General features: G+C 33.8%; 1 protein-coding gene across 2 annotated transcripts in view; it reads right to left on the bottom strand.

Annotated features, from left to right (window-relative positions):
- Positions 1 to 6,328: 6,328 nt before the first annotated feature.
- LOC126884803 (disks large homolog 5) overlaps positions 6,329 to 26,401 on the bottom strand; it is a 77,780-nt gene continuing 57,707 nt past the window's right edge. Inside the window, exons 13-18 of one of the 2 annotated variants that reach the window (XM_050651043.1) lie at positions 25,523 to 25,688; positions 25,139 to 25,407; positions 22,876 to 23,151; positions 21,382 to 21,531; positions 19,137 to 19,411; positions 6,329 to 10,928 (exon numbers count right to left, since the gene is read on the bottom strand). In XM_050651043.1, the coding sequence (XP_050507000.1) occupies positions 10,587 to 10,928; positions 19,137 to 19,411; positions 21,382 to 21,531; positions 22,876 to 23,151; positions 25,139 to 25,407; positions 25,523 to 25,688 (1,478 nt within the window). In that variant the 3' untranslated portion in view covers positions 6,329 to 10,586. The remainder of the gene's footprint in view (positions 10,929 to 19,136; positions 19,412 to 21,381; positions 21,532 to 22,875; positions 23,152 to 25,138; positions 25,408 to 25,522; positions 25,689 to 26,401) is intronic. The other variant, XM_050651044.1, reaches the window with a different exon arrangement.

Below are 26,401 nucleotides of genomic sequence, written 5' to 3'. Positions count from 1 at the left end.
GGTAGAAGAAATATTTGGTTTCTTTTAATTGGATAACTCTCTGGTGATTGCCAGAACGGGAGTGTAATTTCTGTGTTTGAGAGGAATCTTGTCTTGAATTGGGACGAGGGAAGTCAGTCAAGATCTAGCTACGACAGAGTAGAGTCGCGGACCGCTTGGTCTAGTCCGCGAAACAGTTTTCGTTTTTGTCTGTAAGACAAGTTGAGTTACCAGATGCAGTGAACTCCAATCTTTTTAGTCTGTTTTCTTAGTGAGATTAGTGTTGGTTACAGTGAACACCACGATAGTATGTTTTGTGTCTACTTCCGTGTATTAGAAGGAACAGTTTTGTTATGTTGTTCTTAAGAAGAAATTAATACAAGTTCGGGGAGCGAGTTTCCCAACTTTATAATAAAATAAAAAACTCATTTTTTTTAAAACAAAATTTTGCTATGTTCAAGTGAACAGTGTTTACATCGTTCCAATAACAATCAATAATTAGCAGTTACCTTTTTGTAAAAATAAAACAAAATCTTTGAAATTTTATTCTAATATCATAAAATTTTGTAAAACAGAACGTTAGACCAAATCAAACAAATGTAAAGTGTTGGGCTGAAGGGGTTGTGTGTTGAAGTGTGTAAAGTTCCAGCTGAGCTATAACAGATCCACGTTAGCTCTAGTCATCAATGCAGACCCAGGTCACCAGGTACTCGTAATAAACTGTTTATTCTTTCTTTTGAACAATCATATTCGTGAAGGACTTAATTTTATCTTTTTACTCATTCTTTTCAATTCATTTTTGCTTTTTTAATTTTTTTTTATAAATTAACGACTATTATGTTATAACTTTTATCAGTATTTTTCTTTTGCACACTACATCTCTTATCCTTATTGTTGGAGAGAAGCACAGACAATTTACGACCGTAATGGTAAGTACCAACCTATATCAGATGGAACGACATTGCAAGTAACTTTCTTTAATTTTGGTCAGGCACATTGCAGTATTCTTATTTTGATTTATTAATGATGCCCAATAATATCTTTTAATAGTAAATGTTATTTTAAAAACCCACCTCTTTCAATCTCTGAAGACCGTAGCTTACCGGGGCATCCCGAAAAGTATCACCAAGAACATCATGCCTATGACCTACATAAATTTTGCACCTGTTAACTTAGGATTGCTACACTGTTTGTATATATATTTTTTGTTTATTTAATTTAACGTCTCTAGGCTGGCTACACTATTATTGTGGAGTTTCGAATCTTCTCCACCCAAGAAACTTCTTGTGTTTTTCTATACCTATTTAAACTATATTTATGTAAAATTTAACGTGAAGTATAACTATATGTATAGGGGATGTAAGGGATAGTGATGCGCAATACATAGCCTCTCCTATTCAAATGTCAACCTCACCTGCCCGTGAGATGATCTCGATCATGATCATCCGGTACATCCTGCTAGATAACAAACGAGGCGCTGACGTCCGAGTGATTGCCGGTATAAGCAATCCCCCACTTACTGACCAACAGCTTCGGGTGGAAGAGTCGGTAAGTGGAAGGGCACCTTCTTGTCCTAGAAATGAGAAATCATTTCTAAAGGCGGACGAACCAGGCAGGGTCAACGGCGTGGAGATGCATAAGGCAACGGGAAACCAATGCATTAAAGGCTCATAGAGCATCCCTAGTTAATCATCATGACTAACAACATAACCAAACACTCTACTGATCATGAAACTCGGAAAACAAGATCCGGCAGAGGAGGAAACTCACAAGACTGCAAGGCCTCCCCGGTCGTCAACATGCGAAAACCTTGCAAAGTAGCGACGTGGAATGTTAGAAGTCTACATCAAGCTGGAAAAGTACATAATGCCGTTAATGAAATGGAAAGGCTGAATGTAGACATTTTAGGAATCAGCGATGTCCAATGGCCCGACTCAGGAAAGATGAAAATCAACAATAAAACAATATACTATTCAGGAAGTCAAGACGGTTCACACAGATATGGTGTCGGGATAATACTAAACAAACACATGGATAAAGCTGTAGTAAATTTCATTCCATACTCCAACAGAATTATCCTCTTACAATTAAATCAGAATAAACCCAAATTAAACATAATACAAGTTTATGCTCCGACTGCGGACAAACCAGAGAGCGATATTGAAACTTTCTACGAAGACCTAGACAATATTTTAAAATCCATTAAAACGCAGGATGTTACAATTATAATAGGAGATTTTAACGCAAAGGTTGGAGACGAAAAAGTAGAAGAATGTACAGGAGGATATGGTCTGGGCAACAGAAACGAAAGAGGTGACAGGCTTATCGAATTTTGCCAAAACAATAATTTTGTCATAACTAATACATTGTTTAAAATGCCAAAGAAAAGACTATATACCTGGAAGTCACCAGCAGATCAAGAAGGGAGAATTGTAAGAAACCAAATAGATTATGTATTGATTAGACAAAGATACAAGAACGCAATTATATCTTCAAAAACCTATCCAGGTGCCGACATAGGATCAGATCACAATCCAGTAGTGACCAAAATTAGGCTCAAAATGAAAATAATAAAACGCAGAACAACAGATGTAAAAATCGATACAAGTAAACTAAGAAACCCACTCATAAAACAACGCCTGACAGATGAAATTAATAACCGTTTAATGAATGTTAAAGAACAAATCCAACAAAATAATGAAACAGAGACAAAATGGTTATTAATAAAGACAGAACTAGATAAATGTCAAAAAGAAATTCTTACACCAACCAGATACAAAAAGAAACAATGGATGAAGGAGGAAATCTTAGATTTAATGGAAGAAAGACGTCAGCATAAAAACAAAGATAATCAGATGTACAAAAATGTGGATAAACAAATAAAATCCAAAATTAAACAGGCTAAAGAACAGTGGTTAAAAGAACAATGCGCAGAAATAGAAGAACACCAGAAAAGACATGATAATTTTAACACACATAAAAAAATTAAGGAATTAACGCAGATCAACAGAAAGAGAAAACCGGGAATACTAAAAGATACAGATGGGAAACTTGTGTTGAGTACTAACGAAAAATTAAAGAGATGGACAGAATACATAAATGAATTGTTCAAAGACAATAGAACAGAGCAGATGGAAGTCGAAGTAGAAGATGATACGGTTTTGAAGATATTAAAAGAAGAAATTAAATCGGCATTAAAAAACAGCAAAAATGGTAAAGCAGTAGGTCCAGACCAAATCCCAGTAGAAAGCTTAAAATGTATAAATGATGAAACCTTAGACATTATCGTAGACTTGTTTAACACAGTGTACAAAACAGGAAACATACCAAAACAATGGTTACTCTCAACCTTTTGTGCTATCCCTAAAAATACAAACGCTAAAGATTGCAGTGAATACAGAACAATATCATTAATAAGTCACATTCTCAAATTATTCTTGAAAATAATACATGGTCGTATAAACAAAAAACTAGAAGAAGGAATAGATGATAGTCAGTTTGGGTTCAGAAACGGACTAGGAACCAGAGAGGCGTTATTTGCTTTTAATGTGTTAGCTCAAAGATGCATGGACATGAATGTGGATGTGCATGTTTGTTACGTTGATTTTGAGAAGGCTTTTGACAAAGTAAGACATGAAAAATTAGTCCAAATTCTAAAGACAAAAAACATAGACAAAAGGGACTTACGAATAATAACAAACCTTTACTGGAATCAAAGAGCACAAATTGTAATAGATAACGAACCCAGTCCAGAAATTGAAATCAGGAGAGGAGTTCGGCAGGGATGTATTATGTCTCCATTACTCTTTAATGCATATAGTGAAGCAATTTTTGAAGAAGCATTGCTATCTCAAAGTGAAGGAATAATAATTAACGGAAGATCTATTAACAACATAAGATATGCAGATGACACCGTGATTATAGCAAGCTCTGCTGAACAACTCCAACTACTACTGAACAAAACAAACAATTTCTGTAAAGAATATGGACTAAAAATGAATATAAAAAAGACCAAATACATGACAATAACTAAGAAAACAAACATACAAACAAGCATACATTTGGGAAATGTACCGATAGAAAGGGTTGATAAATACAAATACCTAGGAACTTGGATTTCAGACAATAATGATCAAACAACAGAAATAAAGGCTAAGATAAAAATAGCAAGAAATTCGTTTGTAAAAATGAAAACAGTTCTCTGCAACAAAGACCTTAGCTTAGAACTGAGAGCAAGAGCTTTGAGATGCTACGTGTTCTCGATACTACAATATGGACTTGAAAGCTGGACATTAAAGCAAGAACACATAAATAAGCTACAGTCATTTGAAATGTGGTGTTACAGAAGAATGCTTAGAATAGCATGGACACAGAGGAAAACGAACACGGAAGTACTGCGAGAAATGGGTAAAGAATGCGAAATAATAATCACAATAAAAATAAGAAAGTTACAATATCTGGGACACGTAATGAGGGGACCGCGATATGAAATGCTAAGACTGATAATACAGGGAAAGATAAGAGGCGGAAGGAGTATAGGAAGAAGGAGAGTGTCATGGTTAAAGAATTTAAGGGACTGGTTTAGATGCAGTTCTATAGAACTCTTTAGAGCAGCGGTGGATAGAGTAAAGATAGTGATGATGATATCCAACCTCCGATTAGGAGACGGCACTTGAAGAAGAAGAAGAAAACTCCCTGGTGTAGTTGGTATATTTAATAAAAATTTAAATTTTTTTTTAAATCCAAAAGGATTACGTTCAGAACGTTTTCGGACTTATCAGTCCATCATCAGTGAACTGCCTGTCCTTGCTAAATAGCCACAATGCCAAACACTGGTTAAGATGTATGTTCCAACTACATATTAAAATTTGCAAAAGAATTTCGCCTAAATTGGATGCCAATGGATTACTACCAGCAACATGATGCTCTACTGTATCACATTAAGATATATTTTTTTAAGTGATTAGATCTTCATTGAACCACATTTAGTCTGTCAGTTATTTAAGGAAGTAGAAGTATTTCTACTTCTATTTTACTGATGATGGACTAATAAGTCCGAAAACGTTCTGAAGGTAATCCTTTTGGATTTTTAATTTTTTTTTAAATATACCAACTACACCAGGGAGATTTACTTCACGTTAAATTTTATTTAACTAGATGTTATTTTTATTATATCAAAACATTTTCTACCATATACAGTATTTATAGCAAATATCTAATAATATATTAATACATTAGAGCAAAATCAATAGTAAAAGTTTAAATCATTTACTGTTTTTGGAAATCACATATAAAGCGTATAGGTACACCTGGTTCCAAAAAAAACTGATACGACTCTTGAAGCGTATTTTGTAGAAAATTGAGCAGTGTATTTTGAAGGATAAATACTTAATATTTACATACTGTCAATGTCACTGCCAAATCTTAAAATTTGTCAGATAGCTTATTCTGTTCCACGGTTATTAGACTTTATTATTAATCTTTATTATTAATACTTTCTCCGCAACTGAGAGTATCTTATCAACTGTATTGTTTTTAAACAATAGATGATAAAATAAAAATATTGACAGTTCAAAAATGTGAACATTATTGCATTGTGTGTGGCCTAAGTTTGGGCTGAAAACTGAAATGTATTACATTTTTACAAAATTTTGGAATATGTTTAATTACGTAGACCAATTTTAACAGTTGTTTTCAATACAGATTTCAATCCTCTACAAATAGTTTCTAATGTCTTTTGATGTCAAATAATTAGGGAAGCTGGAATTTAACAGTTTAGAATTTTACATTGAGTTAATGCAAAATTGTGACGCATGTCAAAATTCTCAATGTATTTTAATTGTATTCATTTTCTTCGAATCCTGAGAAAACTAATAAATATTTTTGAAAAATTTAAACTCAGAATGAAAGACTACATTATTACCGAGGGCTGAAAGTCCCTGAAAACTTCTATAATATTTATTTTAATAAGTTACAGGGCTGAATTGAATATTAATTTGTTTTGTTGTATAATCCACGTTTACAATAATTATGTGATCTATTTGATGTAAAAACTATCATTTAGATAGTTAATATAAAAGTTAAGATAGATTTAAAATAATATAAACATTTAGACCTTAATAATTAGTACAATTTATGAATTAATATAATATGTAATCAGTTGTTTGTTGTTTGTTTATTTTATTATTTGTGTGTCATAATAAATATAATGTCAGATCAATCAAATACACTGCTCAACATGATCAAATCTTACTAAGAGTCGTATCAGTTTTTTTAGGAACCGGCTGTACATAAGATCGTCCTCCAAATCGCGAGGGAATACCACGTAGATTATAATAAAAAAATAAAGTTATCAGCTAATATCAACGACATATTTTAATAAACATTACAAATCTTGGCTATTGTAGTACATAAGACACTTAATACTTAACGATATAAAAGTCCTATAAAAGATGAACGATGTATAAAGTCCAGTCGCAAAAGACGTATAAACGATGACAATTTTCAAAAGAGTTATAAATAACAATATTCTAAAAGTTCTAAGTGAAAAAGTTGATCTAAAATGACATTTATTGCTTGTTTGTATAGGAACAACAACGACGACTAAAGTTTTCAACGATTGACAATTACAATACAACTAATTAATGATTATATATCAACGGGAGTATATTAAAATATCACAAAACATTGGTTAGGTAACCAGTTAAATTATCGTTAAATTTTATGTTTAACTGGTTGCCTAGATTTGAAATTTAGGGAACTTTCATGGATTATAAACAATTTAGTTAACAAGAGCTACGTTAGCAATACAAATAACTATTTTCCAAGACGGTTTAATAAAATACTCATTATTCACTATTGTTGAATAGATAATACCGCCAATTACTTTACCCGTGAGTAATAGTTCATTACTCACGGGTTGAAGTTAGGTTCAAGTGGTGCATGCCACTTTTAATATATTAGTTGTATGCATATAAACCGCAAATGAAATTACTTAAACTTGTTTATTTAATACAATAAGTATTGTAATTTATATCAATAATTAATTTCGAAACTTTTTTAACCAATTTTTAACTGTAACAACGGGTCAGTATATTTTTTACGTTTATACCTTGTTTACTATGAATTTTGACGTTTATAATTTTCAGTGACAGTGACATTAGCGCAATTGTTGTGTTTATTGGAATTTATAACTTATATTGTGTTTATTTTATAAAGTTATATTGTGTTAAATATATTATAACATAAATACAGTTATATTATATTATATATAGTTAAATATAAATGTACATTATAACTTTTTAAAATACGTCCACCGATAATAGCCATTTCCTATAATATATTACATTGACAGTAAGTACAAATTTGTGCTTATAATTTTTCGGAAACGAAGAGAACTTGAATTGACTATTTCTTGTTGTATTTTTACAAGACATAAGACAATATTTGCTAATAGTAGGCAACCAATTATTCAGCCGCGTACTATTGGTAAACAACATTTATTTTTGTAAATTACAATATTAATCTCGAGTAGTTGATGATTATATTTTTTTACTAATTAAAATAAAAGATCGTAGGAAAAGTATAGTATTCTAGTCGCATGTAATGGCTATGACTCACTCTGATGAATTACGACACTCGCCTACGGCTCGTGTCGTAAACTTCATCATCGCGAGTAATAGCCATCATTATAATATGCTCGATGAATAATATACTAAATTATTTCTATGCTATATATCTATTGTAAAAAATGTAAAAATCAACGTAATGGTAGGGGAGCCCAAGCGGGGATTTTTGCAGTTACTCGAGCGCGTCAGATTATCATATGGGGAGAAATCTGGTACCCTGCAGATGTACCTCTACCATATATCGGCTCTTAACACAGGGGAGTTCGTAAAGGGGGGCTCGAAAAAAAAAATCTATCCTTAAAAAAACTCGAAATTGTCAGATTAAGATAAGGTAAGTTAAGCACATGCAAAAGAGTGTATATTTAAAAAATCTGACGATTTGAGCCGGGCATAAGGAAATGGGTGGGTCCCAAAATTTCACAAGAAAAGAGCGAATATTTCGCGAAATGAATGACAGATCGAAAAACTAAAAAATATGTGCTTAATATTTTTTAAAAATCTATCGAATGATACCAAACATGACTTCCCACGGAGAGGGGTGGGGGTAAATTTAATATTTTAAATACGAATCCCGCGATATTTCGCGAAATGAAGATCAGATCGAAAAACTGTAAAATACACTTATTCAATATTTTTGAAAAATCTATCGAATGGCATCAAACACGACCCCCTACGGAGGTGGGGTGGGGGGCTACTTTAAAATCTTAAATAGGAACCCTCATTTTTTATTGCAGACTTGGATTCCTTACGTAAAAATAAGTAACTTTTATTCGAAATTTTTTTTTGAATTATGGATAGATGGCGTTATAATCGGAAAAAACGATTGTTGGAAATGGAAAATTAAATTAAAAAATGACAAGCGCCCGCTAAAATGGAAAACTTTACTTAACTTTTTTTGATTTTAAGACCTACTCTTCACATCCCAATAGGTCCCCAAAGCGCTCGAGTGACTGCACATTTAGCATACTTTGCTCCCCTACCATAACTCTGTTGTATAATTTTCGATTTTCATTACGAAAAAATTATTTGTAATATATGTCAGCCCCCTATTTTCAAATTAAATTTAACTCAAAATTAGAAATTTTTCATATTTCGTATTTTTATCACACAATTGAATAATAATCAAGGAGAAACCTAGATTTAAACAGAAGTATTCGTCCTGAACAAAGAATTCCTTAAATATAATACAAGATGATGTTTCAAACCAACATCAATGGACAACTAGTTCATTACATACCTCTTATACAGGGTGTCCCGGAAAATAGTGCGTTCCTTTAAGGTATGGATAGAATACACAATTTACAACAAAAAGTCCGATACCATTTTTTTCTAAAGTTAACCGTTTCCAAAAAAAAGATTACATTGTTTTCCATATATGTACCTGTATTTAATAAATCACCTGGCAACATCGTACGCACTACGAAATAATAACAGATAATAAGAACTCGTTTGTGATTTACAGTATTCATAGTACTTATGTATTTACTATTTGTTTACTAAAATTATTCTATTTGAAATGTATTGAAATACCTATTGCATAATTTTAAGCGAATTATACATCTTTCAACATAAAAAAACATTTTTTAATTGAACTAGTATCATGTATTTAGTAAGCTTTAAGTGTGTTGAATGCTGAGGGCTTTAACTGAATTACATTGGAGTTTACAGTGTAACTTAAATGCACAAAATATTAGGTTTGTTCTAGCAAACAGTCAAACTAGTCAGAAACCGTCAGCAAACAGTTGGTCAGTGAGAGACTGAGAGAACATAATACAGTCACCAGTGCTATCCCCTCTACTCGCGCTGGTCCCCTATTCGCTGATGGTTTCAAACCGTTTGAAACTGATGCTAGAACAAACCTAATGTATCAGTAACTGATGCTAGAACAAGCCTAATGTATCAGCATTTTTTTTTACTTGTGAATTAAAATAATTAAATTGTACTTTCTTGAAAATAATTATTATGCCTAATAAATGTTCAAAGTAACCCACTTTCACGAACACATACATTCATACGACGAGAAATACAGGCAAAACATTTAGAAAGAAATAATAATTATAGTATGCCTCTCCATTTAGTGATCTGCCATAAATAATCCACATAATAACATAATGGGTAAGGGACTCACGATTCGAAAACATTTTAGGCATTGACACTAAACAGGATTCTTCCAAACTATCTGTTCACTAAACATGGAACTGACATAAGTTTAAATTTTCGTACTTCGCGTAGTTGCCAGATTTTAATTTGCATACCAAAATGTATTTTAATTTTTTGGTCAAACGGTCATTTAGAAAACAATGTTATAAGAGTTTTTTGTTGGTGACCTCTACCTACACCTTTAAGGAACGCACTATTATCCGGGACACCCTATATATGTATGAATTGGACAAAAAGTTTAATTATTACTGTAGTAGCTAATTCTTCTTGTTTTAAAGCCCTCAAGGCTTTCAAGAATTCATCAGAAATAATTTTTTTACTTTTCCTTCCTTTTTTACAATTGTACACAACTATCTGAAACGGCGAAGGTCACACACGTAGCAAATCAAGTAGAGGGGACTTCAGTTGAACGTGCAAAGAGTAAACATCCATTTAAAATGCATTGTGCATACAATAGCCGAATAGTTGTTTATTTAGAATACATTGAATGTTTTTTTAATAAACATTATTACAAGTGCCGTGAAAAATAGGACAATAAGTACACAATCCCGTGAAATTGCACACAATGTTTTAAAATTTACGCAGGAGGAAACAGAAAGAAATTCTAATGTGAAACAGGTAACAACTAAAAAAAAAATCTTTGAAACCAGATTGATCTGGCAACGTCGCGTAACCATAATTTTTGATCCATCTGACCTTGGCAGTTCCAGATATTTCTGCCGATCTATAATTCACCTTTAAATCTCCAATTGATATATAATTATACCTTTTACAGAACCCTTTCACTGATATATTTCCATGCTACGAGGAAGAAAAAGCTTAATGCAGCGCAGCAGTAGGTACCCATTGACTCTTCCTGTGTTCAGCATCTATAGCAGCCTTGACTTGGGCGCAAATATGAGCCACGTTAGCGCCCGCCGACACGACAGCGGTCACCAGGTGTCGGTACTCCAACTCCAGCTTATGCCCGTGCTCGAACATCTCCTTGGCGGCTTTCCCCGACAACTTGTCGATGCTGTACCGCGCGTCCTTAACCTCGCGGATCTGTTTGGTGCTTTTGAATTTGATCAGTAGCACCAGAGGGTAGATGTGGTGCCGATGGAGCCGTTCCACCATGGTTATCGAACCGTCTAGCATGCAGTGCAAGCGAGCCTGGGCCACCTAAAAAACCAAAAAGAATTTTACCACACAGTATGAATTTTTTTAGTGTGTGAAATGGATGCCTCAGAAGTCAAACGGTGTAAGTCACATTCTCCCTAAAAATAACTTAAGAGATATAACACTTATTATTATATACCGGGTGGTGAATTTGAATACGGGCCATAGGAAACTCAATGTAAAATTCTAAACTGTTGAATTCCTGCTTCCCTAATTATTTTACATCAAAAGACATGAGAAACTATTTGTAGAGGATTAAAATCTGTATTGAAAACAACTGTTAGAATTGTTCTATGAATTAAACATATTCCGAAATATTGTAAAAATGTAATACATTTTTTAGTTTCTCATCGCAAAATTAGGCCACACACAATGCAATAATGTGTCACAACGAAGTTATTATTTTCAAATTTTTGAACCGTCAATATTTTTATTTTATCATTTATTGTTTAAAACAAATACAGTTGATAAGATACCCTCAGTTACGGAGAAAGTATTAATAATAAAGATTTTTCATTCAGTCAATGGTGTGAATACTGTCATTGTCACACTTCGTGTGGCAATTTTAACTTTTGATTTTAATACAGATTTCAATCCTCTACAAATATTCTCTCATGACTTTTGATGTAAAATAATTAGGGAAGCAGGAATTCAACAGTTTAGAATTTTACATTGAGTTTCCTATGGCCCGTTTTACAATTCACCGCCCGGTATAATAATATTATTATTTCCTTGTTTGTATTTATGAATATGTTACCCATATTATGATAAATAAAGACAGTTTATTTGTTTTTAATAACTACTTATATTTCTGCAACTATTGTCAGAAACATCTTAGTATCTCATTTTAAACACTGATTGACTTACACCGATTGGCTTCTAAGGCATCGAAATATATCACAAAAACTTCGGTTAGGCAACTAGTTAACCAATATGAGTATAACTGGTTGCCTACTATTTAGTTACAAAATTCCTATGCATTGTCATTGGCAAAATTTCTAAAAAAAAACATGTACAGTTACGGTAATTGCATAGTTTACACCCTTAGATATCTACGCTGCCGAGCAAAGAAATCGGGTCACTCAATGAATTAAACACGTTTGATGTCTTGAATTTCCTAAACCTGTTATCCGATTTGAGTGATTTTTTTAGTATGTTATAAGCCTTATGATTTAAGAATATCAATGTATTAATATTATTGCTAGACAAGTAAATGTCATTTTATACCGGCTGTAATAATCATACTGTGTTTTTTCCTTAAAGTTAGGAACACTCTGTGGAATATTATAGCATAGATAAAATATATTGAAATTAAAACTCAATTGTAGCTTTATGCTTTCTTAACATTTCTTTTTTGATTCATTTGCTTATGTTGGATAATAAAAAAGTTAGGTACTTTAACAACTAGCCATGTTCTTTCATCAATACAGGATGTTTCTAAATAAGTGCGACAAACTTTAAGGGATAATTCTGCATGCAAAAATAATGACCGTTTGCTTTATAAACATGTTATGTCCACAAATGCTTCGTTTCCGAGATACGAAATGTTTTGTTTTGTTTTGTTTTTTTATTTCCACGGGACAAGCCCAATAAAGTTACAATTGTTTACAAATTTTGGAACAATTTAGTATACTAAATATAAGTCATATATATAACACATAAAATATAATAGTTAAAATAGAGTGAACATAAATAATATAAATTACATACAGAACAAATTAGAAACAGACTGGTAAAGGTGGACATAACAAAACAATTAAGAGGCAATATTAATTTGTTGTAAGTCGCGTATAAATTGGTTGGGTGTGGAACTAAAATTAAGCCTCTCCGTATTTTGATTTGCTAGACGTAACATTCTAGTTATAGGTTCATTGAGGCCATAATTACATCGATGAAATGGTACATGAAAAGTGGTTTCGACTGCATTTCGAGTACTGTATGAAGGAACTTTAAAACCAACCTTAGACAATAAATAATGACTATTTGCTGTACCATTTAACAAACTATATAGAATTTTCAAATCATGGTGATAACGACGTTCTTCCAGGGTATTGATATTTATAAATGCTCTAATTTCGTCATAACTGTAAAACCTGTTACTCCCAGTAATAGCTCTAATTTTAAATCCCAAAAACCTAAGGAATTTGTTTTGGACCTTTTCAATTTTTTCTGCGTAAACATTATAGTAAGGTGACCAAATACTACAACAGTATTCCAAGTAAGGTCTAACAAGAGAACAGTATAACAATTTCAGGGTATTGGGATTTTTAAAATCATAGCAGTTTCGTTTCATGAAGCCAAGCATCTGTAAAGCCTTTGAAATAATAGAATCAATATGATCTGCGAATTTTAGCGATTTGTCAAACAGTATTCCAAGATCTCTTATTGTATTAACACAATCTAGTGGTGTGTTATCAAGTTTATATTCAAACGGAATACACGTTCTACCTTGATAAAAACTAATTTTATGACACTTTTTGACATTTAGCTCCATTTCATTTTCTTTACACCAATTCTGTATTTTATTTAATTGAAATTGCAGATTTTCGGAATCGTCAGGACTAGATATTTTCGAAAAGATTTTTAAATCATCCGCAAACAAAAGCTTATCACAGTTTATATCTGCAATATCATTTATAAATATAATAAATAATAGCGGACCCAGATGTGAACCCTGAGGGACCCCAGACCTGACAACTACATCCTGAGATAGACAATCCTGGATCCTTACTGCTTGGCGCCTTCCTATTAGGTAGCTTTCCAGCCATTCAAGCAGTTTCCTACTCCAGCAGCTTCTAATTTAGACAATAGGATGTTATGATTTACACTGTCAAATGCCTTGGAGAAGTCTGTATAAATAGAATCAATTTGATACCCACCCTCCAAAGCACTTGACAACGCATCCAAATAGCAAAGAAGATTTAATTCCGTGATTTGTGTTTCTGAAAACCATATTGCTCATCTACTGGAAACAATTTGAAACATACCGAGAGGCAGTCGGACACTAAGCGTTCAAATAACTTAGGAATGGTACTTAATATAGAAATCGGTCTATAATTTGTAATGTCAGATCTACTACCAGCTTTATGTATTGGCGTTAAAAAACTTAATTTCCATGGATCAGGAAAGTAACCAGCATACAATGAAGAATTAAAAATTTTCCACAATGGTCTGGCCAAAATAAAACTGCATTTCTTCAAAACTATAGGAGGTATTTTGTCAGGACCAGCACCTCTGTTCACATCTAACGTCATCATCCTTTCATATACTTGAGATATTGTAATATTACATGAATTAATCGTTATATTGGTGGTGGGAGGTAAAACACGTTTACTGATTACTTTCTCAGAATAAACTGATGAGAAATATAATGCAAAAGCATTTGCAATATCACTTGGAGTTGTATACGTGATATTGTTCAAAGACATTTCATTTGGTAAACCTGTCCTCGTTCGTTTTGAATTTATGAATGACCAAAACGATTTAATGTTATTATGAATGGAATTCTCAGTTTTTTCTATAAAGTTATTATGACAAGTTTTTGTTAGAGCTTTACATTTACTTCTAAGGCTCGAGAATGCATTATAATCATTTAGAGAGGAACTAACTTTAAATTTTAAATGTGATAACTTCTTTTCAATTACTAGTTTCTTTAGTTCTGGTGAGAACCATTTTGGAAACTTTTTTGTTGACATTATTTTTTTTGGCACAAAAATTTCAAAAGCACAGTACATGACTTCATAGAATGTATTTAACATTTTATCTAGACTTTGATTTTCAAGAATTTGATCCCAGTTAACACAAGACAGGTAATCATTCAAGGCATTAAAATCAGTGTTATTAAAATCCAAATAGTAAGAGCTGTTCAGGTTTGTTGAGCAGCCATTACTACAAAGAAAATCTTTTATGGCAATGTTCAAGGCAGGATGATGCCTATCTAATGGAACTATTTCCTCATCAGAAGCTATAACTTGAATAGAACTGTCATTAGCAAATATCAAGTCCAATAAAACCCCACGAGAATTGGATATTGTGTTGATTTGAAATAAATTGTGAAAATTACATAGATTTGACAATATCCAAGCAGATTGAGTTTCATTAGGAGTACAATATTGACCAAAAGTAACAATGGAAGACAGTTCATCATTAGACCACATAATGTTTGGCAGATTAAAGTCTCCGAACAAAAATAGTTTGGAAGCTGGATACTTCTCACTAACTTCATCAACACTTTCACTGAATTCGGTATATACAGCTGGTTCCGCTTTGGGTGGAATATAGACAGTTCCAAATATTGCCATAGACTGACCACTGCCAATAGTAATAAACACCTGTTCAATATTACTGCTGCTTACAAATAGGGCGCTCGAGATTGACTTCCTGACCGCAATCAAAACACCGCCACCCCTAGTGTGGATGCTAGTTTCACTTGATCTATCTTTTCGGTACACAATGTAACTCTCCATACCAAGTTCAGAGTCTAGAAAATCAGCAGTCAGCCAAGTCTCAGTTAGAATAATTACATCATAGGAACAATCAATTTGTTGAATGTTTGTTGTCAGAATGTTGAATTTTTTCTTACAAACTGAAGGTTTATTTGTTGCTCTAAAATCGGTTGAGTTATTCAAATGAAATTTGGTAGGTTTTAAGAGGTAGTTATTGCGCATTTTTGACATACAATTAAGAATTTTATATTCACCATTGGCGTGCATACGGGATGTATCTAAAATGTTTATACCCGTATGGACGCCAATGGTGAATATAAAATTCTTAATTGTATGTCAAAAAATGCGCAATAACTACCTTATAAAACGTACCAAATTTTATTTGCATTGTTACCGGTTTTGGAGCAACAAATAAATCGTCAGTTTGCAAGAAAAAAATTCAACATCCCGAATCTCGGAAACGAAACATTTGCGGACATATCGTCGCCGTCACGGCAAAACTCACTAAGTCCAATCTTGTTCAAATTGAGTTAAGTGTCCTGATCGATTCACAATATCAATTTTGATAGTCTGGCAGACATATCGAAGTCCTAGAAAGTACGTAGAGATGGTTGCCTAAGTCACTGAATATGCACAAGTCCAAAATTACCATTTTGTTATCAGGCAGAAGTCACTAAATTCGTTCGTTTTCTCATATTTGTTATTTTGGACTTAGTGACTTTTGCCGTGACGACGACATGTTTATAAATCAAACGGTCATTATTTTTTCATGCAGAATTACCCCTTGAAGTTTGTCGCACTTATTTAGAAACACCCTGTATCGATGAAAGAACATGGCTAGTTGTTAAAGTACCTAACTTTTTTATTATCCAACATAAGCAAATGAATCAAAAAAAGAAAATGTTAAGAAAACCTAAGGCTACAATTGAGTTTTAATTTCAACATTTTATCTATGCTATAATACTCCACAGAGTGTTCCAAACTTTAAGGAAAAAACACAGTATGATCGTTACAGCCAGTGTAAAATGGCATTTACCTGTCTTGCAACAATATTATTATATTGATATTCTTAAATAATAAGGCTCTATAAACATACTAAAAAAATCCTCAAATCGGACAACAGGTTTAAGAAATTCGAGATATCAAACGTGTATAATTCATCGAGTGACCCGATTTTTTGCTCGGCAGTGTAGTTACCGATTTTCTAAATTTTTATCTAACGAAATGACTAAAGAAAATCTATGCAAACTTTTAGGTGGATCGGTCACGTAGTTTTTGGTTGGGACAACTTTTATTTTCAATTTCTTTTTTGTCGAGCAAATCGTAAAGTGATGCACACCGAAATATGTTTTTGAACCGCGGAATAATTTACAAACGAGAAGGGTAACAGCTGTTGAACATTTCTCACTACGATCAAGCGCGCTGGCGCGTAGCTGCTGCAAAGCGAGTCGAAGGTGGGATATTCAATAAGCTGTACTTCCGGTAATTTTCAGAGAGTATTCTTGAAGTTATGTACCTTCCCCCATTAACACTCGAAATGTAATTAATAGTAGGGAAGGAAAGTATGCTAAATTTGCAGTTACTCGAGTGTTATGGGGACTGATATGTATTGAATTAAATAGCGTAATATGATAAAATTGACTTTTATTTTACACCACAAGAGACACATTCTTAACCTAAAAACTAACTGCGCTTTTCAGAAGCGACCTCCGTCATATGTCATGACTCGCAAGGTGGTTTCCGTTATACACAACATTTCTCCCCTTCTATAAAGAAAGCTTGTTGATTGTTACAGCTCTCCCATATCTGGTAATCACTGGTAAAGGTGTCTTCTCAGATTCTAGAAGAGGGGAAACATGGCTTCTAGATGTCGTATCAGAAATATAATATTTGAGAGATAATGTGTATTTGTGTAATTTGAACTATACGATAGTAAAAATGACTCAAGCCACACGGCGGCAGAGCGACGTCCATTGCCTCGGATTATCGGAAACAACAGGCACCTGTATTCCTTTATTTATTTCAAACTGTCTTAGCATTGTTTAAAAAAGACTAAAAGACTATGTAAAACATTCTTTTTTAAACAACGGTCTTAGTCTCCACTGTTATTAAATAACATAACATCGTTCCGATTGTGACCGTATTGTGTGTAGTACAGTTGTATTGTTCTCTTTCGTTCTGTAATCGTGCTTCAGATAGGTTTGTGTTTGCGTGTTTTTTGTCTACGTAATGGCAACGAAACGTAAAAATGTTGTAGTGTCAATGGAAAAGAAACTAAAAGCATTAGGTAGGATTGATAAAGGCGAATCTTTAAAAACAATTGCAGCATCATATGGTATCGAAGAATTTTTTTCAAAATGATTAAAGACAGTTTGGACAATCGGTGCAAAGCTAATAAAGCTAAAAATGAAACTCTCAGGCTGAACTGCTTATCCTTTTCAGTCACCATTCCCATTTTTACGTTGAATCACCGTGATTATCTCAACGAACATCGTCTCTGTACGTCAGGGGTGGGCAAATATAGGTCTGGATCCCGCGATGAAAAAAAAGTTGATTAATAGCAAGCTGAAAATTTGTTAATAGCTTAAGGGTGTCTAGTCGGACAGACTTTGATATATGGGAACACTGGAACAGGGGAAGTTTTAATTGTGGAACAGGTTAAAAATTTGGAACGGTCAGACCACGAAAACGTCCCATGTATTTTGTCCGACAGAACTTCCAATTGATTTGTTACCCTTTCATTAAACTCTAATGCAAAAATCAGACTGCTATTTATCACCTGTCATAATTCCTGTCATTTGACATATTCTACGTGTTCCACTCATTATAATTTCCATTTGGTGATAAATAGCAGCCTGATTTTTGCAAGAGAGTTTAATGAAAGGGTAACAAATCAATTCGAAGCTCTGTCGGACAAAATACATGTGACGTTTTCGTGATCTGACCGTTCCAAATTTTTAACCTGTTCCACAATTAAAACTTCCCCTGTTCCAGTGTTCCTATATATCAATGTTTGTCCGACTAGACACCCTTAAGCTATTAACAAATTTTCAGCTTGCTATTAAACAGCTTTTTTTTCATACGCGGGATCCAGAGCTAATACTTTTAAGCCTGGGCCAAAATAAAATTTTAAAAATGTCTCCCGGGCCGGAGGACTAAGAATTTTTTTTGACAAAAATACTATAAGTATAATTTTTAAGCATTTGGACAAAGAAATTTGACTGCTCATAATAAATAATAGTAATAATAAATTGCTTGCAGGATTTTTCAACACGACGGATAAAGTAAGCAAAAGGGCCCGAGGCTTTTGCCCACTCCTGCTGTACATTGTACTAGGCATAATAATGTTTACGGGCGAAACTTGTTTATAAATCTTTAAAGAAATCATATATTTCAACCTTTCAAGTTTTAAATTTTTATCTTTGCCAACAAAAATTCATGACTGAAACGGTTATGTTGAAGAGACTGCGAGATCAAACAACACGCAACCGGCAGACGAAATTGACACAACCGAAACTGACTGAGTTTTTACCAAGAAATGAACAATACTCTATACTCTATACAACTATACATAATTTAGATGTGTACTGTGCATATATATTTCATGTTATTTCAATTATAACGGAGTTTATCTGTAAGTATACCGTATTTTATTAATTTTTACCATATTCTCCGGCTAACCCGGATTTTCGATAACCCGGATCGGGCTCGGTCCCGATTAATCCGAGTTATCGAGGTTCCACTGTTTTAATATTACAAAACTTACCGATCTCACAGCGGAAATTGTTATACACTCATAACAAGACCCTCGCCGGCGATACTCTAAGATCAACCCCTCCGCCAATTCTCTATCCAGCTGATTCTGAGGGCACCGTCTGGATTCTGATGAAGCTCTGTTGAATTTATCTGGAAAGTCTTGCACCAACTTGTCGGCTACACACTCAGCTAGAGGACCTAGGACGATCACTGGACGGAATTCTGGATATTGTAGTCGTTCGACGCGTTGGTACGACGATTGGGATAAGTCCTCGTGCAGCGAGCCTGTAAATACACATTACTTAAGAATTTTTTTAAGTTGTAGACGACACAGAGAGTGGTACGTCACATAAAAAGCTGGAGAAGAGGTGATTCAAAAAACTAGCATTCCGGGCTGATTTTTGTCCCCAAAGCAGGTACCTAATTGTTATATGGGAAGTTATCTGGAACTACCTGCTTTAGGGACAAGATTCTTCTTCTTCTTCTTCAGATGTAAATCCACTAATGGATGTTAGCGATCACATTTTCCATTAACTCTCTGTTTCTTGAAACGTGTATCAGAGATTGGATGTCGCTGATCCCTGTCCATTATCCTTATCTTTATGTTTCGGAGCCAGGACAATTTCTTGAGTCCTATTCCTCTCTTGCCTTCAATTTTATCCTCGATTATAAGTTGAAGGAACTGGTTATTTTTCGTTTCGCATGATGTGATCCAGATATGCCACTTTCCTTTTCTTGATGGTTTCGAAAAGTTGGCGTTCTTGGTTGATTCTCTTAAGGACATCTACATTTGCGACTTTCGCCGTCCATGATATCTTTAGCATACGGCGATAAAGCCACATTTCGAAAGCTTCTAATCTGTTTATATCCCTCGTTTTGAGTGTACAGCCCTCTACACCATATATCAGCACCGACCATACGTAGCACTTAGTAAACCTTAGTCTTAGTAAGTTGAAGATCGAACTCTGAACAGGTCAGTACCTTCCTCAATTTCACCAAAGCTTGTCGAGCTTGCCCAATGCGACATTTTACTTCCCTGCCGATGCCCAGGTATTTAAAGGACATCGCACACATCTTATGGAAAATATAATGTCACTCAAATTCAATAAAATTTATACCAATAGATTCGTTTTAAATTAACGATCAAATCTTATCATTGCGCCAACTCTCTATTTTCAAAAATAAGAGCAGAAATTGATATAAATAAATCTGAAATCAAATGGGTAGGTACATAAGTTAGAGAGAGAAAAAATATTTTAAAATACCCAGATTTTCGGTACTCCATAAATCAGCGGATTAGTTTCACTAATCCGCTTAGGCCCAGCGGGATTTAAGCTGTTATGAATAGCACTCAGAGCAATAATGATTGTAAACTAACATTTTATGGACTCCAAAAATGTGATTTCGATAAACTTTAATTGCAATTTGCGCCGTAGTTAATCATAATTAAGAGTTGGCGCAATGATAAGAATTGATCGTTATATTAAAACGAATCTAATCGTATACATTTTATTGAATTTGAGTGACATTATATTTTCCATAATATGTGTGCGATGTCCTTTGCTCATTCTTTCAATGGACTTGGTATTCACTGTTATGGTGGGGTTTTCAAGTGCATCCAAGTTTCTGGAGATAATCATGAATTTGCTATTTTTGGTATTAATCTGTAATCACATTGGCTTACTTATTCTCCGATTATAGTGACAAGCTGTTGAAGATCGACTATTTTGTTACAAATTAAGACACCATCATCAGAATATCGTATGTTGTTGATCAATTCTCTATTCACTTTGATTCCCATCTCAACATCTGCCAAAGACTGTTAAAATATCGCTTCCGAATAAATGTTAAATAAAAGAGGGGAAAGCACATATCCCCGTCGAATACCCCTTGTTATATGTATGGGTTTGGATATAGAATTGTCTAGTTTTAATTGTGCCGTTTGATACCAGTATAAGATTTCAATGCATCTTATTTAGCAGGATTAGTCTAATCATGTCCCCTTTAAAAAAACGCTAGTTTTTTAAATTTTCGTTTTGGCCAGCTACTTATGTAAAACACCTCTCTATGCGACACCCAAAAAGGACAAACAAACAGACAGGCCAACAACAACAGAAAAGGAAACAGAGAATAAGAATATTGATTCAATGAACAAAGTTGGTGGAAAAAACAGCGAGGTCACAGAAGAAAAGAAGAGAATAATGCACAAAAACAATGTCTTTTGATTATATAAGTTGTTATCTATTGAAATTTACCTGAATCAGAGTACCATCCAGGCGAAAGGTTACAAAAACTGGCCAGTTCCTTCGAATCTCTAGAAGTACTTAAACCAGAACTGCCACTTCCACCTCTTTGGTGTTTTTTCCTTCTGAAAAAACTACGACGGGCTGTAGCTGTTGATCGAGCTGTAAAAGAAGACACGCCATGCGTAAAATATAAAAGAAAAATGAAGAATAATATTTTCGCGTAGTTGCTTTGTTAATTCGATCCTACACCTCCCAAGCATTTCTCGCATATACAGGGTTGCGAGAAAGTCTGGCAACACGGTAATTTCTCGGAAACTGCTAGAACGATTTTTATGGATTTTGGTGAGTGAGGGCCTTTTAATACGGCCTATATTATAGTGGTAATTACATTGTTGTCAAATCTTCCGTTTTTCTGAAAATCTAATGAGCGTTCTTATTTCAAACGGAACACCACCCTGTATATTTTTTGCGTTTTGGAATTCCTGGAAATGCCATAATTTCGGAGTTATTGCTACATTTATTAAAAAAAAAAAAATTTAAACAATTTATAAAAATCAATTTTTTCCCGAGTAGACATTATTTTAGGTTCACTGGATCATTGTGAACAAAAAAGGTCTTTAAAAAGGTCAAAAAAGTTAATCGTTTCCGAGTTATAAACAATTTAAAACTGAAAAAAATCGAAAAATTACGATTTTCTAGGTTCAGAAACACAAGTAAAAAATATTATTTTTGAAACCACGAAGTGCCTAAATTCAAGTTTTAAGCCTTATTTTATCAGTTACCGATAAGCAATTTGGTCTTGTTTCATTTTAAAATATTGTTTTTTAGTTGTTAATGCAACCCGATCGCCCGTTCTCTCATATGCGCTTCATTAATAATTAAAAAAACAATATTTTAAATTAAAACGCGCCAAAAATTCTTATAGGTATCGGGTTTCAAGAAGGTTTGATCTTGAATTTAAGTAGTTTGTAATTTCAAAAATTATTTTTTTTACTTGTGTTTTTGAACCTTGAAAGTTTTTTCAAGAAAAGAAAAAACCCCTTTTTTCAGTTTTAAATTGTTTATAACTCGAAAACGATTAATTTTAGAGAACAATTACAAAATACCCTTTTTGTACCTAATGATCTAAAGAACCTAAAATAATGTCTACCCGGGGAAAAAATTGATTTTTATAAATTGTTTAAATTTTTTTTTAATAAATGATAACTCCAAAATTATGGCATTTAGGTATAGGGTATATCATATGAAAAATAATCAGTATCCCTTAAGGATTCAAAAACTTAAAAATATACAGGGTGTTCCATTTGAAATAAGAAATTTCAGTAGATTTCCAGAAAAACGAACGATTTGACAACAATGTAATTACCACTATGATATCCGCCGCATTAAAAGACCCTTACCCACCAAAATCTATAAAAATCGTTCTAGCGGTTTCCGAGAAAATAACGTGTTGCCAGACTTTTTCGCAACCCTGTATGTATAAAGATTTTGTCTTTCTCTTACCTTCTGAAGGGTCGCCAGCACCTCGTCTCAACAGTAACTCCTCCTCGACTTTGTATTTGCTCGGGATCACGCCACATTGCTGCCGATGACCCTCCCCGTCCAATTTCCAGGCACGCCACTGACCTGGTACTCCGTTGAACATCGTGTTGTCGACGTAGAGAACTTCGTCTTTGGAGAACGACAGCTGAGGTGGTTCTGTCATTTCGTTACCGCTGCGATCGAAACCGCACCTGACATAAAGGCTGTCTCCTGGTTTGTCTTTGATTTCGTTGTATTCTAAAAGGAACAGAAAGTTTCAACGGTTAGAAAAACATTAACAATTTTAAGTACAGAAAGAAGTAAATATACATATATAGAAGTAAGTATATTTGAGGCGTAGTCCCCGTAACACAAGACCAGAACATTGAAATTTGGCAACACGGCTAGAGGTCCTATAACACTTGTGTGCGTTTGTTTATATACAGTGATGATGGAAAACGTATTAAGTTGTTCGATAAAAAGAGATGAAACTAGTAGAGGTGGGAAATTTAGCGATAGAAACCTATACATTTATATAATTGATGGATTCGACCGTTACTTGATGGAAGTTCATTTTATATAACAATAAAACACTGAAAACGTTTGTTTTCTATACTTCCACAAAATTTATTACAACTATGTGACTACAGCTGTTCCGGTAGAGTGCCTTTCTCAAGTGATTTAGATTACTATGGGTTTGCCTTTTTAAAGTCTTTAACTGAAGAGGTTGAGGAGTGGGGAGCTGTTTGTCTCGAGTTGGTCATTCAGAATTATATCTGTATTTTTCAATTGATTAATTTCCATAGATTCTAATAAAGATAGCTTAAGACCTTTATTTTGAATATGCAGAATTTGAAACTGTTCATTAAAAGAATGATTATGATCTAGAAGGTGAAGTGCGTATGTAGAAGTGTCCGTTTTTCTATTGTTGAAAGCCCGTTTGTGTTCTGCTATCCGTTTGTCAAAGGTTCTGCCAGTTTGACCGGTGTAAGTTTTCGGGCAGACCCCACGAGTTAGTTTGTAAACACCACTCTGTAGCTGTTTTCTCTTTCGGCTCTTATTGTTCTTAATATATTTGCTTAAGTTGTTGTTAGTTCTGAAAGCTGGTGTTATTCCTTTCTTTTTTACGTATCTGGCTATTTTTGTTGTTATCTTGCCAGTATATGTGATAGAGCTATAACGAACAAACAATTAACAAAATTTTAAACCAAAAACTCCATAAGAAAGCCCTGAAATTAGTCTATCCACCACCACAGAAAGAACCTTGTACCTTCTGCTCTATAATCAACTATTTTCAATGGGAAATATGCCACAATTTTATCAAAAAAATTATTTTATTAACGTTTCGACGCCCAAGTCGGGTGTCGTTGTCAAAATACAAAATAATACTCATTAATATTAGTATTATTTTGTATTCTGACAACGACACCCGACTTACGCGTCGAAACGTTAATAAAATCATTTTTTTTGGTAAAATTGTGGCTAACTTCCCATTGAAAATAGTTGATCATCTCTTTTTATTTCACACTGTATTATGTTTTCCATCTTTTGCGTTATTTGCCGGTTATGGACAGCCTAAGTCTGACGTCACAAATGTCACAAAATTGGGAGGAGCTTATATTGACTCCAAACAATTTTGTTTGCAACGTTAAATGGTCATAAGGAATTTTTCATTTATGTGCTTTGTATGTCAAAATAAGACTTCATTTAGATATTTCCTTTAAGAAACGTGTTAATTAAGAGATTTTTATTCGTTTTTGCTTAGGTGGTCTTAATTCCTTAGGGGGTGAAAATAAACATAACCTCAAAACTGTTTACGTACTAATCATTGCATTAAATTAACTCACCTGGGTAAAAACGAATAAAAATCTCTTAATTGACACGTTTCTTTAACTAAGTACCTAAATGAAAAGTCTTATTTTGTCACACAAACCACGTAAACAATAAATTAAAAATTCCTTATGAGTGTTTAACATTATAAACAAAATTGTTTGCAGTCAAATATAAGCTCCTCCCAATTTTGTGACGTCAAGACTTAGGATGTCCATTACCGCGCTCATCACTGTATTTATCATTAGGCCCTCTGTTTGACAGCTCGACAGCGTTGTCACATCTAAAACGACGGCCATGTTTAAGGGTATTTTGAATTTTTCTTAAAGGTTTTTATTTTTAAGAACGAAAAAATCTTTGAATCCTCTATTTGATTTACTTGACTGTACTATAGTCAATTTCTTAACATACTTACTGTCAATACGATAATGAGCAAGAACGGTGACTTTGTCGGCAGGTTTGGCCAATTCGTAAGCAGCTTCTTCCGCCGTAGCTGCTCTGAGATCACTACCATTGTACTCGAGTATCTGATCCCCGGTTCTGAGACCGGCGTGATACGCTAGCGAATCAGGTTGAACCGAGTGAATAAATATGCCGGCAGCGTTGCCACCTACTAAAGATATCCCCAGATTTGACGTTTTTAGCGTTTCTATGCATAGGTATCTTGGTTCTTCAGAAGAGCCCCTAAAATTGAAAGAAAAGTAACACTTTTGAACTACACATGTAGCAAAGTAAAATTTACTTCGATACTTTTTCAACTACACGAAGAAAAACAGGACAATAACAGCTAAATACTTACCTAGAATTACTATTGTTGGAAACGTTTTGCGCTTGGCGCTGTATAACCATCAATTGTGAGGGTTTTAATTGTAGAGAAGAGCTCTTGCGCACTTCTTTCGGTGAATTACATGGTGTGGCTTCGCCGTCCACTTCTTCATCTTCTTCCTCCGATTCGGAAGTCGAACCTAGACAATATTTTATTAAAACGTTTCAAATTTAGATAGAGTACCACATACATTATAGTCCAGAGAAATAAGATTTTTCTCGTGACACTTCTCCCTCCAGTCCGAAACCAAATTTTTTGAGTAGTATGGACATCTATAATAATAACCTATATGTTTCCTGCAGATGATTTTGATGATATACATATGTAGTTATAAACAAATGAAGATCAAAAAACGGTAAATTTTCGCTTTTTTCGTCTATTACTAAAAAGTGAAGCATTCTAAACAAATCTGAGAATAAGAAACTCATAAATCATATAAAAGACTTAATATGGCGTTCGCTGAATATGTCTATCCTTATTTGTTGCTTAGAAAATTGCAAAATAAGTAATCAATTTTGAGATTTTATAAATGGTCATAACTTATATAAAAATTAAGTTCTTCTTCTTCTTTAAGTACGGTGCCCAAATTTTTAGGCGTGGGTAGCTTCCATAACAATTTGCCGATATCGTTCTCGATCTTGTGCGGCATGTAACAATTGATCTGCTGATAAGCCAGTCCATAGGGCTTTTCATCGAATGTCATTTGTTTCGAGCTTCTGTCATGTGTCACATAATATTAATATATCTACGCCATACGTCTTTGGTTTGTATCATTGGTATATATCAATAACGTATGACGTAGATAAATTAATATTATGTGACACATGACAGAAGCTCGAAACAAATGACTGT

The sequence above is a fragment of the Diabrotica virgifera genome, chromosome 5 (assembly GCF_917563875.1).
Source record: "Diabrotica virgifera virgifera chromosome 5, PGI_DIABVI_V3a".
NCBI classification, from domain to species: domain Eukaryota; kingdom Metazoa; phylum Arthropoda; class Insecta; order Coleoptera; family Chrysomelidae; genus Diabrotica; species Diabrotica virgifera.
This window is presented reverse-complemented; position numbering and strand designations above follow the sequence as displayed.